Raw genomic sequence first — 21,556 nt, forward strand, 5'->3', positions numbered from 1 at the left:
GTTCCAATATAGTAACATCCCATAAATACAACTGTGGCAAAGTCAGTAAAGCAGACTGTTTCACATGCAATTCTGGTAGCAGAGAGAGACGTAACAGTTTTCCACAACCAACTTCAAAACCCCAACTACTGAAAACTAAACTGGTTCTGTGGGAGCCTAATCCCACCCATTCATCCTGCTTCTACTGTTCTAATTTTTAAAAATTCCAAGAGCTCACAAGCTATTTACTTTATTGGCTTGGAGAAGACAGCTTGATACCTATTGCTCAAAATCTCTCATAAAAAACTAGGTCAAAATACACCACTTAAAGCCATAGAATTGCCACATTATCAAGGATCTACCCTATATCTCCTTTAAAAAAAATACTCAAACATAGTTCTTTTATTACCTTTTGAGGAGAAGAATTGCAAAGATTCACCACCCTCTCATTGGTGATCATTAGATTCAGCCCTGCAAAGTCGTCCTTACTAGCATATTCAGAGGCATAAAGCATAGAAACAGACCCTTCAATCCAACTCGTTCACGGTGAGAGACAGTAGGAGCTACAGATGCTGGAGAATCTGAGAAAACAAGGTGTAGAGCTGGACGAACACAGCAGGCCAAGCAGCATCACAGGAGCAGGAGAGATGACGTTTCAGGCCTAGGCCCTTCTTCAGAAAAGTTTCTGAAGAAGGGCCTAGGCCCGAAAGATCAACTCTCCTGCTCCTATGATGCTGCTTAGCCTGCTGCGTTCATCCAGCTCTACACCTTGTTATTTCATTCATGGTGACCATGTTTCCCAAAGTTAAACTGATCCCACCTGCCTGTGTTTGGCCCACATCCCTCCAACCTTTCCTACTCGCTTAAAAGACATTTAGGCAGGTAAGTGTTGTAACTGTACCTGGCAGCTCATTCCAGATATGAGGTACCCTTTGTGATAAAGCTGTCCTTCAGGTTCCTTTTACCTCTCACCTTAAAAACATGCTTCCTAGTTTTGTACTCCCCCACTCTACAGAAACGATCAGAATAGGAGTAGTCCATTCAGACCATCAAGACTGCTCTGAGCTTTATAACAATCATAGTTGATTGAATTGTTCGACTCGATTTATCCACACAAACCGCATAACCCAGTAAGCCATTTGAAATCAGAAATATATCATTCTCTACTTTAAATATATCCAAAGACTGAGTTTCCACAGCACTCTGGGGAAAAAAACTCCAAAGATTGAAACGTTATGTAGACATAGTGAGTTTTGAGAAGATTTGTAGCTCAGGGTGAGGTTCTGGATGTAAGTTTGCGCGCTGAGCTGGAAGGTTCGTTTTCAGACATTTTGTCACCAGTCTAGGTAACATCATCAGTGAGCCTCCTGTGAAGCGCTGGTGTTATGTCCCGCTTTCTATTTATCTGGTTAGGTTTCCTTGGGTTGGTGATGTCATTTCCTTTTCTTTTTCTCAGAGGGTGGTAGATTGGCTCCAAATCAATGTGTTTGTTGATGGAGTTCCGGTTAGAATGCCATGCTTCTAGGAATTCTCGTGCGTGTCTCCGTTTGGCTTGTCCTAGGATGGACGTGTTGTCCCAATCAAAGTGTTGTCCTTCCTCATCTGTACGTAAGGATACTAGTGATAGTGGGTCATGTCGTTTTGTGGCTAGTTGATGTTCATGTATCCTGGTGGCTAGCTTTCTGCCTGTTTGACCAATGTAGTGTTTGTCACAGTTCTTGCACGGTATTTTGTACATGACGTTTGTTTTGTTTGTTGTCTGTATAGGGTCTTTTAAGTTCATTAGCTGCTGTTTTAATGTGTTGGTGGGTTTGTGGGCTACCCTGATGCCAAGGGGTCTGAGTAGTCTGGCAGTCATTTCGGAAATGTCTTTGATGTAGGGGAGAGTGGTAATGGTTTCTGGGCACTATCACTCGTATCCTTACATACAGATGAGGAAGGACACCACTTTGATTGGGACAACACATCCATCCTAGGGCAAGCCAAACAGAGACATGTACGAGAATTCCTAGAAGCATGGCATTCCAACCGGAATTCCATCCACAAACACATCGATTTGGAGCCCATCTACCACCCTCTGAGAAAAAGAAAAGGAAATGACATCACCAACCCAAGGAAACCTAAACACATAAATAGAAAGCGGGACATAACACCAGCGCTTCACCGGAGGCTCAGTGATGATGTTACCTAGAATGGTGATGAAACATCTGAAAACAAACCTTCCAGCTCAGCGCGCAAACTTACATCTACGTAGACATGCTTCTCCTCATCTCAGTCCTGAATGGCATCCCACTTATGTTCATATACTCCTCAACTAAGGGAAGTACCTTACCTGCATCTACCCCATCTAACCTTAAGTATTTTTTAGGTTTCAATTACATTGCCTCTCATTCTACAAACTCTAAAGAATACATCTGGAAGCTCTGCCAAAACTGGGACAGCTGTGTCACAGAACCAAGCAACAGCCTGAAATAATCATACTGACAAAATCACAGCTTACAAAGTCCCAGACATCATCAACATCCCTGGTTATGGCCTGCTCTACTGCAGGACAGATCAAGCAGAGGTGGTAGCACAGTGAAGTAAGAAATTGTCCTGGGGGACACTGACCCCATGAAGTCTCACTGTATCAAGCCAAACATGGAAAAGGAAAAGCTTGCTGATTACCATACACTGCTACACTTCAGCTGATGAATCAGTACTCTTCCATGCCGAAAACAATTTGAAAGAGCACCAAGGGTGGCAAGGGCACAAAATGTACATTATGGGTGTGGCTTGCAGCATGTATTACCAAGAAGGGCTGGACATCACCACTACTATGGGTCTTCAAATGACATAACTGCTAGACTGGGTTGCAACAGGTGAAGAGGAAACCAACAAGAGGGAAAACCAGGTCCACACAGTCTGTGGATGATTCTGTCCATGAGCGTACCCAGTAGGAATGACCACCACGCAGTCCTTGTGGAAACAAAATCCTCTCCAGATCAACAGCATTGTTCATTATGTTGTATGGCAACACTGCCATACAAAATTGAACAGATTACAAACATCTAGCAGCTTAAGACTTGGCAGACATGAGGTACAGTGGGTCTTCAGCAGAATTGTACTCAAATACATGCTGCAATCTCAGCACTAACATATTGCAGATTACCAACCTAGCTGACATAAACTCAAGTTCTATCACAGCCAACGGTAGATAATTAAACAACTCACTAGAGATGGAAACAAAATATTCCCATCCTCAGAATGACAGCAGAGCATAGCACATTAGTGCAACAATTTAAGGCTGAATCGCTCGCATAGATCATCAGCCAGAGTGTCGAGTAGATGACCTAACTCAACTTCCTCTGGAGGACTCCAGCATCACAGATGACAGTCTTTAGTCAATTCAGTTCGCTCATGGGATATCAAGAAACTGAAAGCAACAATACTGCAACATATTGACAGTTTGTCAACACTAGTACTAAAGACGTTTGTGCTCCAAAACTTGCTACAACACTCTAATCTACTCAAATATTTGGAAAACTGCCCATTATGACCTGCATGCAAAAGGCAGGCAAAATCCGACCTGCCAATGAACACTCCACTATTCTTTTCTCAAATCCATAAACATTAGAAGGGGTCATCAACTATACTATCATACAGCACTTGATTAGCAATAGCTTGATCAGTGACCAGGCATTTAGCACCTGAATTCATTACCGCTTTGGTTCAAAAATTGGACAAAAGAGCTAGAGTCTAGGTATGAAGCAAGAGCGAGTTTTCCTGATATCAAGGCCACATGTGATTGATTGTAGCACCAATGAATCCTTGCAAAACTATAGTCATTGGGAATCAAGGGCATAAACCCTGCAATGGTTGGAGTCATACCTAGTACAAATTAGGAAAGCAGTCATTTCTGTCCCAGAACTTCAATGCAGGAGTTGGGCCCCAGGCCCAACTATCTGCAACAACTTCATCAATGATCTATACAATAAGGTCATTCATAGGGTTGTTCACTAATGATTACACAATGTTTAGCATCATTCGCAACTCCTCAGACATGGAAGCAGCCTGCGTCCAAATGAAAAAAGACCAAGGCAACTCACTATTCTGAGGAAGGGTCACAGAATCCAAAACGTTGACTCTGATTTCCCTCCACAGATGCTGTCAGACCTGCTGCGCCTTTACAACAATTTCTGTTTTGATACTTAAATACCGCATTCAATAATTTATTCCCCTTATGTATTTTACTAATTTTGCTACAAGTTCCTATACTATTTTACACTTTAGGAATAGAATTGACTAGATACACACTGAAACTGCTAGTAGTTGAATTTAAAACAAAAACTATTCCTACATGGTGAAAATTTAGCAAAAGCAGAGAAACACATCTTTTCTCTCTTCCTTAACTCCCTTACTTGACCCATATCCCAGCACTACATTCAAAGTTACATTCAGATGCCTCCACTTACATGCTTCAAACTTCACTGGGTCCCAGGTACAGAAAAAGTTCATTTAAGTTGGTTTTGTTAATTATCTCAATCAGCCTCTCTCCAGTGGAGAGCTTGTGTGCCCCTGATTAAATTTTAAATTTCATCTTGGCGTTATCAGTAAATTAGAGTTAAAAACAAAATTATATATTTAGAAAGAATTTATTCATCAAGCCTGCACGTCTCTGTTCACTCAGCGAAGTATGTAATTTTATTTTTTTTTAAATCTAGCTTTGTCTTGAAATCTAATATTGATTTGTTTAAAATGTACTTCCAGTAAGCAAGCTTTAAACTAGACATTAAGGACTGGGTTTTTTTTAAATGGCATGGCAATACTTGTATTTAAAAATCAAATTCTCTTTTGTCAGATGAATAAAGAGGAAGCAGATTGTCCCAACAGCATTAACAATACACTATATTTTCTAATCAACCTGCCCAGAGACATGATACATCTCTGTAGTAGGTGGGACTTAAACTGGGTTCCCTGGCCTAAAGGCAGGGACACTATCAAAAGACCATTAGAGTCCTAACAATGCTTTTTTTTTCTCTTTTTATATTCAGAAGTGCTCTTATACACAACTAGATGTTTTTCTTCACCATCAGCAAATTATCAACTGTATTTTTATACCTATTAACCACCAGTAAATCATGTATGTTTTCTAATTGATTAACTTACGTGTAAATCCCGTTAAGGGTAATGCAAACAATGCATTATACCAGGTAGAATCCAACTGGCATTACCTAGATATCCTTATTTGAACTATATCTCATTGCTGCTGCACAAAGACAGACTCTGCTGCAGCAGATTGCATGTATTCAAGTGGGCTGCATAAACAGATATTGCTAAATGGGGGGGAAAAGTTTTTAAGAACATACAAGTACTTAAATACATCAAAAGAATGTTGAATGACGCAAACCAGTTTAAATGGGACATAACGGTTTGAAAATGAGCTTGATCCTGTGTCCACTATTTCTGAAAGATCATTTCTGCACTGATCAATTTTAGCCAATCCAAATAAATGAGGACTTCAGGATTAAGACAGACACACAAATTTAAAAATGAAAAAAGGTGTATAGAAAATAATTTTTCTGGCAAACACAAATTTGGTATGTGCCCACTGTCAGTAAGTATACTTTTTTTTAAATTAAAAAAAATTGGTGCACAGCATTTTGACAGATTCAACAAATCACAAGTTTCAATATGTAACTTACTTCTGAAGCCGAATGAGGTAAGTTTTGTTGTCCACATCATACACATTGTTTACTCTCATTCCCAGTAAGCTGAAAAATAATTAAATTATTTTAAATAAAGACAAGTAGTGAAAAATTATACATAACCACCATAAAATCAAAACAGTATTTCATGGAATGTTTCCAGCATGGAAGGTGAACATTCTGCTCATCTAATCTCTGCTAACTCTCCAAAACCTATTGAGAACTCCCCTGTCTTTTCTCCAAAGTCTTGTAAATTGTCTCTTCAAGTAATTATCCAATTCCCTTTGGAAAGCTGAAAACATTTTCAGGTACTTCATTCTAGATCCTGAATATTTGTGGAATTAAAAAGATTTTCCTTTGGTTCTTTTGCCAAAGGCAGATGATTCGATCAACTTAAATCAGTATCCTCGAACCCTCAATTTTCTATGTATTCCATCCAGAACCTCACAATTTTAAGCACCTCTATCAAATCTCTCCTCAGTCAAGAACAGTAACAAGCTTTGCCAATCTAACCTTTCATTACCAAATCTACGTTTTTGAATCTTTCCTACATCCTCCACACTGCCTTCACACCTTTCCTATAAAGTATGGTGACCACAGTTGAATAGTATTTTATTTAAGGAGGATTTAATATTTTATATGTTTTATATTTAATATTTGAGGAGTGGTTCACTAGAACTTTAGTGTTTCTATGTTCATGCATCTATTTATAAAAATGTGGAAGCATTGAACAGGGTGCAGAGGAGATTTACCAGGATGTTGCCTGGTACAGAGGGAAGGTCTTATGAGGAAAGGCTGAGGGACTTGAGGCTGTTTTCGTTAGAGGGAAGAAGGTTAAGAGGTGACCTAATAGAGACATACAAGATGATCAGAGGATTAGATAGGGTGGACAGTGAGGGCCTTTTTCCTTGGATGGAGATGGCTAGCATGAGGGGACATAGCTTTAAATTGAGGGGTGATAGACATAGGACAGATGTCAGAGGTAGGTTCTTTACTCAGAGTGGTAAGGGTGTGGAATGCCCTGGCTGCAACAGTAGTGGACTCGCCAAGTTTAAGAGCATTTAAATGGTCATTGGATAAACATATGGCGAATAATGGAATTATTTAGGTTAGATGGCCTTCAGTTTGGTTTCACAGGTCAGCGCAATATCAAGGGCCAAAGGGCCTGTGCTGCACGGTAGTGTTCTATGTTCTATCTGCCTGTCAAACTGAATCACTTCACATTTCCCTGCACTGAACTTCATCTGCCATATCCCATCATTGTGTTCTCAAAGTCTATCACAACCCTCTTCATATTCACAATAATGCTAAGGCTTTTTAAAGTTACATTTTTAAAGTATGCGCTGCACACCAAGTCCAGGTCACTTACATATAAATCAAGAAAACATGCTTAAAATACAAATCAAAACCTCAGCAGTATTTACAAGCATACTCATATAACTTAATCATACAAAAATAACACACACAAAAAACAAATGAACAAAAATGGTACTTTTTATACATCACTCAAAAGCAAGGCAAGAATTTACTATTTCAGAAATCAGACTATGAATTCTAAAGGCATATGTAGTTAATGCTTTTAACTGCTACTTTAACACTGCTACTCCTGTTAAATACTTATATGCCAATAAGGCAAGCAGCAATCTCTGGGTTACCTATAAACATAATAAACTGGAAGATTCAGAATTTTAGAAATATCCACAGATCGTGTCTACGTAGCTCTCTTTCAGGAGTATAAATTTTTAAGGAAAGCTGCAAAGTGCCAGAGAACAATGATAAATTGTAACTGAATCACGAGAATGGATTTTATGGAAAGGTGAGAATAGTGTCAATGGTGGTAATTTTGAAAACTTTGTCAAAGTACGGTAGAAAGATTATGTGACAGCTCTGTCATCTGCATAGGATGAACATGTCGTCACAAGCCACTTCAACTCCCACTCCTCAGACAACATGTCCATCCTGGGCCTCCTCCAGTGTCACAACTACGCCAGCTAGAAATTGGAGGAGCAGCACCTCATATTCAGCCTTGGGAGCCAACAACCCAACGGTTTCAATGTGGACTTTACCAGTTTCAAAATCTCCCTACTCCCGGCCTCATGCTAACCATCCTTCTCATCCCTGCCTCCTTGACCTGGGTCTTCTCTCCCACCTATTGCTGCTCCTACCTCACCTGACCAATTCCCACTACTGCCTACCGGCACTCACCTATCACCATCCCACCTACCTTCCCCAGCCTCACCCGTCTTCTCTCTATTTATTACAGAGCTCCCATCCCCTCCCCCATTTCTAAAGAAGGGTCCCGATCATAACACTATATGTGTGTTTCAAATATTGCAATGGTTCCTGCCTCAATCACTCTTGCACAGTGATGTCCAGCTATCCAAAATATAGATAGTAAACTTCAGAGCACTTCACCAAGAAACACTCAAATAATGCCACCATTGACTGAGATGGCTAATACAAAGGACTTAGCACCCAGACTTGGTCAATGGCAAGATTGAGGGAATCTGACGGGGAAAGAAAACCTTTGATCTCATCCGCATTAAATCTGTTGCGGATGCAAATGTCCACGACAGTATTACCAAAAGCAGCCACTGCAGTTTTTAAAAACAGGCTAAATCCCATCTTCACAATCAATCATGTTGTGTCACACAACTACCTACTAAATGGGACAGATTCAAAACAAGTCTAGGAACTAAAAAATGGTAAGGAAAAGGGGAGGATTCAATAAAGGATTATAGTCATTTTAAATCAACCTGTTATGACACATCTGGCAGACAGGGCTTGAACTGTGTCTTCTGGTGCAGAGGTTGGGACACTACCATTGCACAACAAGACTTACTTTCCAATAAGGAGTTTGAGAGAGTCTGCCAGAAGGTATATTGTATTAGATACTCATCAGAGAGAGCCAGAAAAAAACATGGACCACAGCATGCAAGTAAGAGGAACATGTTACAGATAGGATCAAGCAATCACACACCACATGACCAGATCAAGCAACACAGTCCTGCCACAATGTGATTAATGATATCTGATTGAAGTCTGCTTCTCCAGTTACCCACATCTTCAATGATGGGACAGCCGAGCTGATCTATTCAAACGATGTCATTTCCGATCATCTTCAACTAGAAATGTCGAATAGATTGTTATTTTCATTCTCCTACTGAGCTACCCAGAATAACAATTGCCAGTCTTCAGTCAATGCAGTATAATCAGTGGGGTATTAAAAATGCGTTAGATGCAGCTAATGTTCTGGATCATGACAACATCTGGGTGTAATCCAAAAGACTGCCTTATCCAATGCATTCCAGTACAACTACAATACTGACATCCACCCTACAATGTGGTAAATCACCCAAGTCCAAACTGCTAAAGCAAGACAAATCCAATCCAATTATGAGATAAAACAGTGTGAAGCTGGATGAACACAGCAGGCCAAGCAGCAGAGAAGCAGGAAAGCTGTCGTTTCGGGTCGAGACCCTTTTCTGAAGAAGGGTCTCAACCCAAAACGTCCGTTTTCCTGGTCCTCTGATGCTGCTTGGCCTGCTGCGTTCATCCAGCTGCACACCATTTTATCTGAGATTCTCTAGCATCGGCAGTTCCCACTATCTTAATCCAATTATGCCTTGTCTACTCTCAGTCACAAACAAAGCAATGGAAGTGTCAATGTTTATAACATGCAGTATTTACTCAAAAATAATCTGCTCAATGCAAGCCTCAACATGATCACTCATTTCCAGGCCTTAACACAACCTTGGTCTAACCAGAGCCAAATTCCCAAAGTGAAGGGAAAATTATTTCATTTTATTTAGTAACATCAAATCCCCAGATCCTTATGGCAGTCTTCTCATTTGCTAATTTAAGTTGATATTCTGCCACTTAGGAAGGTGGTTGCACAGGGGTTGATACTGAACTTGTTTAGTAAGGACTAATGTCACCAGTGAAGTTCAAAGCTTGCTACTTGACAGATTTTGCCAAAAGGAATTTGGTGACTTCGCAAGTTTACCATTTCTTGGTCCACAGGATGTCTGCTGATGGATTTTGCTCAGGAAGGTAGCTCACCCTGGGCACAGAACCGAGGATAGACAGTAGGTGGATCAAACAGGTCATCGTGGTGTGGTAACGGATTTGTAGTTTGGACAGTTATAAACCAGCTGGTGGATTTTCATCAGTCAGAAGATGTGTGGGGCACTGATGTTTGCAAGGTCACAAGGCTAGGGGAGGAAGGTTGAGACAAGGGTTTGTGCATGAAGCATATTGATTAATTTAATTGAGTGGCAACAAGATGATGGCCTATGTTAAACAGGTGTACATTCCCCATCAGGATGGTCTGATGGCTCTCTACTTCTCCCTTAAAAGGCCCGAACAACCTCCATCCTCTGCCACTACCCTGTTCAGCTCATCCTCACTTTTGTACAACTTTTCCTTTAACTCCCTTCAATTTCCCCAGGTCAAAAGGTATGGCTATGGCTACCCACATGGGTCCCAGACATGCCCATCTCCTCATTAGTAACATGGAACATTCCTTATTCCAGTCATACACAGGCTCTCCCCACAGCATTTTCTTCAGTACATTATTGACATAATTGATGTTGCTTCACTATCTCGTCTGGAATTGGAAAAATTCATTAATTTTTTTTTCAAATTTCCATCCTTCTCTCACCTTCATCTGGTTCATCTCTAACTCCTCCCTTCCATTCTTGGATGTCTGTGTTTCCTTTTCTGGTGACAGGTCAGCCACAGACATCTATTACAAACCCACTGACCCCAGAATTGCCTTGACTATACCTCCTCTCACCCCAATTCCTGTAAGGACTCCAATCCAATTGCTCAGCTTCTCCACCACATCCATTCTGATGGTGTGACCTTCCAAAAGGTGGCCTCAGACATGACTATCTTTTCCTCAACCAAGGATTCCCCACTACTGTGGTTGACAGGACCCTGTGTCCAACCCATTTCACATCTGGCCTCAATCCTTCCCTTCCACAACAGTGATAGGGTCTTGACCTCACTTTCCACCCACCAGGCTCCTCAACCAAAGGAACTTAAACTGTCATTTCTGCTGTCTCCAGCAGGATGTCACCACCAGACACTTAGACCATAAGACCATAAGACATAGGAGTGGAAGTAACGCCATCCGGCTCATCGAGTCCACTCCGCCATTTAAATCATGGCTGATGGGCATTTCAACTCCACTTCCCTGCACTCTCCCTGTAGCTCTTGATTCCTTGTACAGTGAAGTTTAAAAGAGTACAAGGTACCTTGATTGGAACGGATAAAATCCTGAGGGTTTTTGATAGTGTCCATGTAGAGAGCACATTTCCTCTCATGGGAGAATCTTAAATTAGGTGTCACTTTGAAAAAAAAACCTGTTGCAACATATGAGTCTTTAAAGCTGTCTCCCTCAAAACTGTTATGTGCTGTAGCTTTAAGAGGTTATTTCCATTCCTCTCCCTTGTCAACATTCCACAAGGACTGTTGCCTATACAGCACCTCGGTCCACTCCTCCTCCATTCCCAATACGTCATCATACCTCGATGGCATGTTCCCGTGCAATTGCAGAAGATGCAACACCTGCCCGTTTAGGTTTTTTTCTTCTCACTATCCAAGGCCCCAGAGACACCTTCTAAGGGAAGATGCAATTCAGGTACACTTCATTCAATCTAGTCTATTGTACTTGCTGTTCACGATGTGGTCTTCTCTACAGTGGGAAGACGAAATGCAGATTTAAGAAAAAACAAAAGAATTATGGATGCTGAGATTTTCCAGCAGTTTCTGTTTTTGTGTGGATGAAATGCAGATTGGGTGACAGTTTTGTCAAACACCTCTACAAAGATGACTTCATGCTTATCATTGCCTGCCACTTCAACACAACAGTGTTCCCATGCTAATTTTTGTGTCTCAGGTCTGCTACTGTGCTCAAGTGAAGTTCAATGCAATCTCGAGGAACAGCACTTCATCATCAACCTTACATCATTCAAGACACAACATTGAGTTTAACAATTTCAGAACATGAACACCTTCCTTCAGGTTTGTAGGCCATCCCTAACACAGTGTGGTCTTGTTTTGTATGTGTTGCTCCCAGCACAGCCAGCCCATTTTAAACTATTCACACTTTTTGTTAGCATTCTGCCTTCCTAGATTATCATAAGCAGCCCTTTGTCTGCTTCTCTTTATTCTCTCTTTGGGCACTGTCTGCATCTATTTGATCAACTCTTTCCTCTCCCTCTTCCTTCCAGCACCACTACACATTCCCCACAAAATGATAAGCTAAATAACACAATTTCCCAGCTACTTTCAGTTCTGACAAATGGTCATTACTTGAAACACTAACTGTTTTTTCACGTCACAAACGCCACCGACTTTGTCCAGCACCTTCTGTTTTTATGACATCATTCAGACTTGGGCTAATAAAGTACAAACATTCACTCCCCCGTCCCCCCAACCCCGTCCGCCAAGGCAAAGGACACGTCCAGTACGGGGAGAAAAAACCCTGCCTTGACATTCATCTCCATTAAACCAATATCTTGGTGTCACGCTCACCGAATGCCTCATCAAGATCCTGGGGGGTTAACAGTCACCAGCAACTTAACTAGACCAGACATACAACAGAGCGGCTACAAGAGCAAATCAGAGTCTCAGATTTCTGTAGTAAGTAGCTCATCTTACTACGATGACTTCCCAAAGCAGGAATACTCTCCAACTGTCTGCAGAACTGCAGCTCCAACACAAAAGTTCAAAAGTATCCAGGACAAAACAGTCTGAGGAATAGCATCTATCCGCCATCTTAACCTGCTACTCCTTTAACCACCGCCGCACAGCGTGAGCAACGTGTACTGTCTACCAAACAAATCGCAGCAAACAAGCAAGGCTTCAAAGAATGCCTTGTAAAGTTACCAAGTAAAATAAGAAGGGCAGCAGATAGTCCGGAAGCCACCACCTACAATTGCTCTCCAGGAATAGGTCACGTTGAGATGTCTGTTCAGCGCGGAAAGTTGGATCGAAGGGTCTGTTTCCGTGCTGTGTGATTATATGAATCTATAAGTCACACAACATACTCACTTTATTCAAAAATCTGGTATTCAGCCTATTTATTTTTCCTGTACTGGACGTGCCCTTGCCTTGTGGGGGAGTATGAATGTTTGTACTTGTTGGCCTCAGCCTGAATGATGTCATAAAAACAAAAGGTGTTGGACAAAGTCATCAGCGTCTGTGAAGACAAAAAGAGTTAGTGTTTCGAGCAGTGACCCTGCATGGATTACAACCCTGTATAATAAAATCACTACTATCATGAGGTCAATTAGATGGCCAACAAATGTTTCTTTTGCTGGCTTAGTCATCAACCCCTCACATCACAAGGGCAAATGTACGTAAAAACACTAAAAGAAATCGGCCAGGGCTAACTATAGACCTTCGAATCTCCCTTCACTCTCCCAATGCCTTGCAATGTTAAAGGCGCTTGATAAATACAAGTTGGCGTCTGACAGTTGGTGCATAACCCTAGAACTTGAACATACTTCTAGATCGCATGGTGTCATTTTCACGTTGTCAGCCCCAACAGCAGGTTAAAGTCGGCTCACACGGGGTGAGAAAAAGTGCCCAGTACCTTTGCAGTTCAGATACAATCGCTCGGATATCGATGGTGTTGAATCGCGACTTCATCCTCACCGCCGGGTCAAGCCGAGAGTCTTCCCACCGTCCCCTCGGTTATCTGCGCAAGAACCAACTCCATACGGTAAGTGACAAAGGCCTAACCTCTAACATCGCGACCGTTCAAGTCAAAATACGACAGGACGACATCCGAAATATTAAACATATCTGCCAACATTGAAGCTTTCAAGTAATGTAGTCCCGTTTCAACTTAATGTACAACGCCGGTTACTGGGAAACTACATGATGCCAGTGAACCTATCGAGTTGCGCTTATGTGGATTAAGTCATCTTAATTCATTGTAATCAGTGATTCATGGTATTTGAAATAGACGGTCAGGATCGTAACGAAGCACGAGCTTATTCACAGCACTTGCATTATAAATTATTTGCAAAATTTCGTCTGTAAACTATTGTATTTTCTTTCTATTACTTTTTAAAGCGACTACGCAGAAAACCGTAATAATGTGTGCAATATCGGATCCTCTGTAGGACACCTGTAAAGAATTATTCTCAACTGGTACCGAAAGACAGCGAGATGCTACATTTTCTTCTTGCACTTCAACTCTTGGAATATCTCAAGGCTCCTTTCTTGATGCATGTTGCCCTGCAGAAACCTTACCCACAATCCACGATCACTTTGTCTGACAGTAGAACCAGAATTATTTAAGCCATGGTTGAGGTAGAGCCTGTGTCAATTGAACTTAAGGAAAACAGAACTTTTCAGCTCCCATCAAAACTCCATAGCTTTACCTATGCCCCATACATTCTTCAGTTTTTTGTTATACTGTCGACTAAAAACACCAGCCATGATTTTGTTCAAAGGACAAAATTGACTTCTTAAACTAAGCTAAGCACAGCACTACTTTGGTGTCTGTTTAAAGAGAAAGGTTTGCATCTATCTCTTTCAATTACCAGCAGACATTTTCAAGCATTTTGCAGCTAAGGAAGTAGTTATTGAAGTGTACCCTCTGTTGTAATGTAGAAAATACAGCAACAAATTGCCACGCAGCAAGCTCCCACAAATTGTAATGTGATGATGAACAGATTTTCTGTCTATATTTTTAGAAAATAATCAATTCACCAGAGATAATTCCCTGTCCTTTAAAAGAGCACAGCATCTTTGCATCCTAACATTGGCCTGAGCAGTCAGATGGGATCTCGGTTCAATGTTCCACCTGAGAATCAATATCTCAGATATTGATTCTACTTCCTTAGTCCTGCAGTATAAAGCCAACTATCTGTTTTGTGCCGAACCTACGGTGGGTCTTAACTCAGAATCTTGTGATTCAGGGGGCAAGTGTACAATTAACTGATCCACAGCTGATGCTTTGGAATAACGTGCCCTTATCAATGAAAAAGAGCAGCTGAAAGTACCACAACAAATTCTGAGATAACGAAGTGTGGAGCTGGATGAATACAGCAGGCCAAGCAGCATCTTAGGGGCACAAAAGCTGATGTTTCGGGCCTAGACCCTTCATCAGAAAAGGGGGATGGGGAGAGGGTTCTGAAATAAATAGGGAGAGAGAGGGAGGCAGATCGAAGGTGGATAGAGGAGAAGATAGGTGGAGAGGAGACTGACAAGTTAAAGGGCTGGGGATGGAGCCAGGAGAGGTGAGTGTAGATGGGGAGGTAGGGAGGGGATAGGTCAGACCAGGGAGGACAGGCAGATCAAGGGGGGGGGGGAATGAGGTTAGGAGGGAGGGAATGGAGGTGCGGCTTGAGATGGGAGGAGGGGATAGGTGAGAGGAAGAACAGGTTAGGGAGGCGGGGATGTGTTGAGCTGGTCTGGTCTTGGGATGCAGTGGGGAAAGGGGAGATTTGAAGCTTGTGAAATCCACAAGCTGCAGGGTTCCAAAGCAGAATATGAGTTGCCGTTCCTGCAACCTTTGGGTGGCATCATTGTGGTACTGCAGGAGGCCCAGGATGGACATGTCGTCTAAGGAATGGGAGGGGGAGTTGAGATGGTTCGCGACTGGGAGGTGAAGTTGTTTGTTGCGAACCAAGCGTAGGTGTTCTGCAAAGTGGTCCCCAAGAACGCCCTCGAGTGTGTATCCCGCATTTCCCACAACTCATCCCTCACACCCAGTCCCCGCAATAACCACCAAAAGAGAATCGTCCTCGTCCTCACCTACCATTCCACTAACCTCCGATACAACACATCATCCTCCGACACTTCCGCCGTCTACAATCTGACCTCACCACCAAAGACAATTTTCCATCCCCACCCTTGTCTGCCTTCCAGAAAGACCACTCTCTCTGGGACTCCCTTTTCCGCTCCGCACTTCCTTCCAACCACACCACACTCGACACTTTCCCCTGCAACCGCAGGAAGTGCTACACATGCCCCCACACCTCATCCCTCAACCACATCCCAGGCCCCAAGAGGACTTTCCACATCAAGCAGATGTTCACCTGCACACTTAGCAATGTGGTATATTGCATCCACTGTACCCGTTGTAGCTTCCTCTACATTGGGGAAACCAAGGGGAAGCTTGGGGACCGTTTTGCGGAACACCTATGCTCAATTCACAACAAACAACTGCACCTCCCAGTCGCAAACCATTCCAACTCCCCCTCCCATTCTTTAGATGACATGTCCATCCTGGACTACTTGCAGTGCCACAATGATGTCACCCGAAGGTTGCAGGAACAGCAACTCATATTCTGCTTGGGAACCCTGCAGCCCAATGGTATCAATGTGGATTTCACAAGCTTCAAAATCTCCCCTCCCCCACTGCATCTCCAGAAGGCAGACAAGGGTGCGGATGGAAAAATGTCTTTGGTGGTGGGGTCGGATTGTAGATGGCGGAAGTGTCAGAGGACGATGCGTTGTATCTGGAGGTTGGTGGGTGGTATGTGAGAACAGGGTGATCCTCTTGGGGCGGTTGTGGCGGGGGCGGGGTGTGAGGGATGTGTTGCGGGAAATAAGGGAGATGTGGTCAAGGGCGTTCTTGACCACTGCGGGGGGAATGTTGCGGTCCTTGAAGAACGTGGACATCTGGGATGTGCAGGAGTGGAATGCCTCATCCTGGGAGCAGATGCAACAGAGGTGGAGGAATTGGGAATAGGGGATGGAATTTTTGCAGGAGGGTGTGTGGGAGGAGTTGTGTTCTAGGTAACTGTGGGAGTCAGTGGGCTTGAAATGGACATCAGTTTCTAGCTGGTTGCCTGAGATGGAGACTGAGAGGTCCAGGAAGGTGAGGGATGTGTTGGAGATGGCCCAGGTGAACTTGAAGTTGGGGTGGAATGTGTTGGTGAAGTGGATGAACTGTTCGAGCTCCTCTTGGGGTCAAGAGGCGGCGCCGATACGGTCATCAATGTAACGGAGGAAGAGGTGGAGTTTGGGGCCTGTGTAGGTGTGGAAGAGGGACTGTTCCACGTAACTTACAAAGTGGCAGGCATAGCTTGGGCCCAGGCGGGTACCCATGGCCACCCCCTTTGTGTGTAGGAAGTGGAAGGAATCGAAAGAGAAGTTGTTGAGGGTGAGGACGGGTTTGGCTAGGCAGATGAGGGTGTCGGTGGAGGGAGACTGGTCGGACCTGCGGGACAGGAAGAAGCGGAGGGCCTTGAGGCCACCTGCATGAGGAATACAGGTGTATAGGGACTGGACGTCCATGGTGAAAATGAGGTGTTAGGGGCCAGGGAATTGGAAGTTCTGGAGGAGGTGGAGGGCGTGGGTGGTGTCACAGATGTAGGTGGGGAGTTCCTGGACAAAACTTCTCTTTTGATTCCTCCCACTTCCTCCAGACAAAGGGGGTGGCCATGGGTACCCACAACCTCTTTGTAGGTTACGTGGAACAGTCCCTCTTCCGCACGTACACAGACCCCAAACCCCACCTCTTCCTCCATTACATTGATGACTGTATCGGCGCCGCCTCTTGCTCCCAAGAGGAGCTCAAACAGTTCATCCACTTCACCTACACCTTCCACCCCAATCTCAAGTTCACCTGGGCCATCTCCAACCCCTCCCTCACCTTCCTGGACCTCTCAGTCTCCATCTCAGGTAACTAGCTAGAAACTAATGTCCATTTCAAGCCCACCGACTCCCACAGCTACCTAGAATACACCTCCTCCCACCCACCCTCCTGCAAAAATTCCATCCCCTATTCCCAATTCCTCTGCCTCCGCTGCATCTGCTCCCAGGATTAGGCATTCCACTCCCGCACATTCCAGATGTCCACGTTCTCCAAGGACTGCAACTTTCCCCCTGCAGTGGTCAAGAACGCCCTTGACCGCGTCTCCCGCATTTCCCGCAACACATCCCTCACACCCCGCCCCCGCCTCAAGAGGATCCCCCTCGTTCTCACATAACACCCCACCAACATCCGGATACAACGCATCATCCTCCGACACTTCCACCATCTACAATCCCACCACACCACCCAAGACATTTTTCAATCCTCACCCTTGTCTGCCTTCCGGAGAGACCACTCTCTCCGTGACTCCCCTCCAACCCCACCACACCCAGCACCTTACCCTGCAACCACAGGAAGTGCTACACTTGCCCCCACACCTCCTCCCTCACCCCCATCCCAGGCCCCAAGATGACTTTCCATATTAAGCAGAGGTACACCTGCACATCTGCCAATGTGGTATACTGTATCCACTGTACCTGGTGTGGCTGCCTCTACGTCGGGGAAACCACGCGGAGGATTGGGGACCGCTTTGCAGAACACCTCCGCTCGGTTCGCAATAAACAACTGCACCTCCCAGTCACGAACCATTTTAACTCCCTCTCCCATTCCTCAGACGACATGTCCATCTTATGGGCCTCCTGCAGTGCCACAATGATGCCACCTGAAGGTTGCAGGAACAGCAACTCATATTCTGCTTGGGAACCCTGCAGCCCAATGGTATCAATGTGGACTTCACAAGCTTCAAAATCTCCCCTTCCCCCACTGCATCCCAAAACCATCCCAGCTTGTCCCCGCCTCCCTAACCTGTTCTTCCTCTCACCTATCCCCTCCACCCACCTCAAACCGCACCTCCATTTCCTACCTACTAACCTCATCCCGCCTCCTTGACCCATCCGTCTTCTCTGGACTAACCTATCCCCTCCCTAACTCCCCACCTATACTCTCCTCTCCACCTATCTTCTTTTCTCTCCATCTTCGGTCCGCCTCCCCCTCTCTCCCTATTTATTCCAGAACCCTCTCCCCATCCCCCTCTCTGATGAAGGGTCTCAACCCGAAACGTCAGCTTTTGTGCTCCTGAGATGCTGCTTGTCTTGCTGTGTTCATCCAGCTTCACACTTTATTTTAGATTCTCCAGCATCTGCAGTGCCCATTATCTCTGGTGTCCACAAGCAGTGAGCTGTGAAGTGTCAGTAATCATGCTGAGACAAAGAAATTGATATTGTGGATGTGTTGTCCCAGTCGAATTATTTCACACAATCCTTGCATGGTATTTGAAATATTATGTGTCTGGCCATAGGTACTAGTCACTCTGCCATACATCAGAGACATATCAGATAACTACCAGACTACTCAGGCTGCTAGATATTAGGGTAGCCCACAAACCAACAACCATCCTGTGACAGCTACTAACGTAAAGGCCCCAGATCCACAACCAATAAAATTAACGTAATATACAAAATACCATGTGAGGACTATGAGAAAAATTCTTCCACAAATTGGAAGAAAATTGGCAATCAGGATACATGAACATCAATTAGCCACCAAGAGACACGACTAATTCTCACAGGTCTCAATACACACAGACAAAGAATGACACTAATTCGTCTGGGATGACACATCCATAATAGCGCAAGCCATACGGAGACAGGCCAGGAAATTCCTGGAGGCCTGGCATTCCAACCGGAACTCCATCAACAAACACATTGACCTGAACCCAATAAACAAACCACTGAAAAACAGAACTGGAAGTAATACCAACTACCCCAGCAAACCGAGACATATAAATAACAAGCGGGACACAACATCAATGCCTCACTGGAGGAGCACTAACGCTGTTGCTTAGCAAGGTAACAAAATGTCTGCAATCAAACACATCAGCTTGGCGAGGAAGTCTGCAACCAGATCAATTTTCATTTTATTTAATGAGACGTTCTTTTTCCTGAAACGAATGCCTACAATACGGCAGATTTGCTTGTAATCATAGAATCCCCATAGTATAGAAACAGGCCATCAAGTCCACGCAGTCTATCTGAGGAGCCGTCCCCGACCCTGTCCCTGTAAGCCTGCATTTCCCTTAGCAAATCCACCTAGCCTGCACATCCCTCTACACAAACGGCAATCTAGCATTGCCAGTCCACCTAAACCGCTCATCTTTGGATTGTGGGAGGAAATCAGAGGAACTGGAGGAAACCCATGCAGACACAGGGAAAATGTGCAAACTCCACACAGACAGTCACCCAAGGGTGGAATCAAACCTGGGTCCCTGGCACTGTATGGCTAAGCACAGAGCCACTGTGCTGCTCTTCAATAAAAACAATTTATTACAAAGTAGATAAAATAAAATAAACCAAGCTATTAAATATGTTTGAAAGATTTTGAAACATATCGTAAAACTACAATTCCATCTATCCCAACATTATTACTTTATAGAACTCCAACACCAAAGAGAATTTGCTTTTCTATCACATCTATTGGTTTAACTTAACTGTTTCTTTCAATTTCCAATCTTGACAGTTTGATAGACTCTTCCTTGAATGTACACAAACTAAGCCCAGACTTTCTCAGCTTCAAGTAATCCTTTCAGGGTTTTAACCAACAGTTCTTGTGTGGCTCGACTAAAACTATTATACTCGGGTGACCTATTTTCTACAATTAAAGGTTTCTCCTAAAGATAGGAATTATTATATTTAACTTGAAGCAGGATTTCTACAAACTGGAAAAATGTTTTCCACACAACTGAGTCTTCCCCTAAGCAAACAAAAAATCCTATTTTTTTTTCTAAGGCAAGCTAATGCTCCCACTGTTACTTTGCCCACTCATAAAATTCTCCCAATGCAAACAAATTTCTATTAGTATGCCAGGAACTACTTCCCTCATACTGATTTTAGCAAACATATCACACCAAAAATAATGACAAGTTAATTTTTAATCCCCCTAATATACTCATACCAAAACCCACATGACACTAGTTCAAAATCAAAATATTAAAGTAAATGATTTAAAAATATATATAAATCAGGTAGGGCTGGAGGTTGGTTAGACCTTACGATTAGGGTAAAAGTTCAGCACAACATTGTGGGACAAAGGACTGTACTGTGCTGTACTGTTCTATGTTCTACATCACACTCTTTTATATCACACAAGGCCTGCATTTGCACTTCTATTGTACAGCAGAGCTTGGACAATTTGCACCAACCTAGAAAAAAGGCTCAATAATTTCTATTAACAAAATCTATGATACAGTCTCAGTATCACATTAAAAGACAAAGTCACCAAAGGTGCAATTAATTCTAGAGCATGCATGCCAAGCTTACTGAGGCTAATCAAAAGGATAAGGCTTCTCTGCTTTGGATATGTACACAGGATGGAAGATGGCCATATTCCTTTAGTCACTGAGAAAGACAGTAGCAATGGAGGGATGTTTTTCTGACTGGAGATTGGCAACCAAAGGCGTTCCATAGGGATCAGTGCTGATCCCTATTCTTAAGCTTACAGGTGACATAAGGATTATGGGGGCTGCAGATAGTAAGAAGGATTGCTACAGGATACGTTAAGATATACATCATTTATCAGCACTGGCTGCAATTTGTTAACAGGAGCAGTTTACCAGGGATACTTCAATAATGCCTCGCTCACTTCTCACTGTAGACCAGGCCATGTACCCAGAATGCCAGTCACTTGCCAAAGCAAATTGTCTTCAGAGATTTCGAGTCTCCACTGTGTTCTCGTGGGGCAATCAGAGGAAGTGCTACAAGGACACTCTGAGAAGCTTGCCTACATTTACTGCATGTAACCATGAACAATAAAAGGGTCATGGCCTCTGTTGAAAACAAGCACATGCCAGAAGCAAAGAAAACCTCAAAGAAAGGAAATCCTGAAGCAGTAACTCATTGTCATGGAATGCCAGTTTTATTTACATTGCTGCTGACCTACAACGTCTAATGTATTCATCAGAACCTAACCAAACACTCCAGAGGATGAGTGTGGTCATCTTCACTACAAGCACATAAAAGAGGATGGAATCAGCAATGCTATTCTTAAATTTCATCCTTGGGTGTTGACAAGGCCAGTGATTGATTGCTCCCGAGGAGGAGTCAGTGTG

General features: G+C 43.4%; 1 protein-coding gene across 5 annotated transcripts in view; it reads right to left on the bottom strand.

Moving 5' to 3' along the window:
• Nucleotides 1-13,855, bottom strand: part of LOC125455713 (ribosome quality control complex subunit NEMF-like) — a 109,624-nt gene extending 95,769 nt beyond the window's left edge. For 2 of the 5 annotated variants that reach the window (XM_059649096.1, XM_048538061.2), the window contains exons 1-2: nucleotides 13,273-13,400; nucleotides 5,664-5,732 (exon numbers count right to left, since the gene is read on the bottom strand). In XM_059649096.1, the coding sequence (XP_059505079.1) occupies nucleotides 5,664-5,732; nucleotides 13,273-13,328 (125 nt within the window). In that variant the 5' untranslated portion in view covers nucleotides 13,329-13,400. Of the gene's footprint in view, nucleotides 1-5,663; nucleotides 5,733-13,183; nucleotides 13,203-13,272; nucleotides 13,402-13,839 lie in introns of those variants that run through there. The other 3 variants (XM_048538060.2, XR_009446230.1, XM_048538062.2) reach the window with 3 other exon arrangements.
• Between the last annotated feature and the right edge of the window lie 7,701 nt (nucleotides 13,856-21,556).

The sequence above is a fragment of the Stegostoma tigrinum genome, chromosome 10, assembly GCF_030684315.1.
Source record: "Stegostoma tigrinum isolate sSteTig4 chromosome 10, sSteTig4.hap1, whole genome shotgun sequence".
NCBI classification, from domain to species: Eukaryota; Metazoa; Chordata; class Chondrichthyes; order Orectolobiformes; family Stegostomatidae; genus Stegostoma; species Stegostoma tigrinum.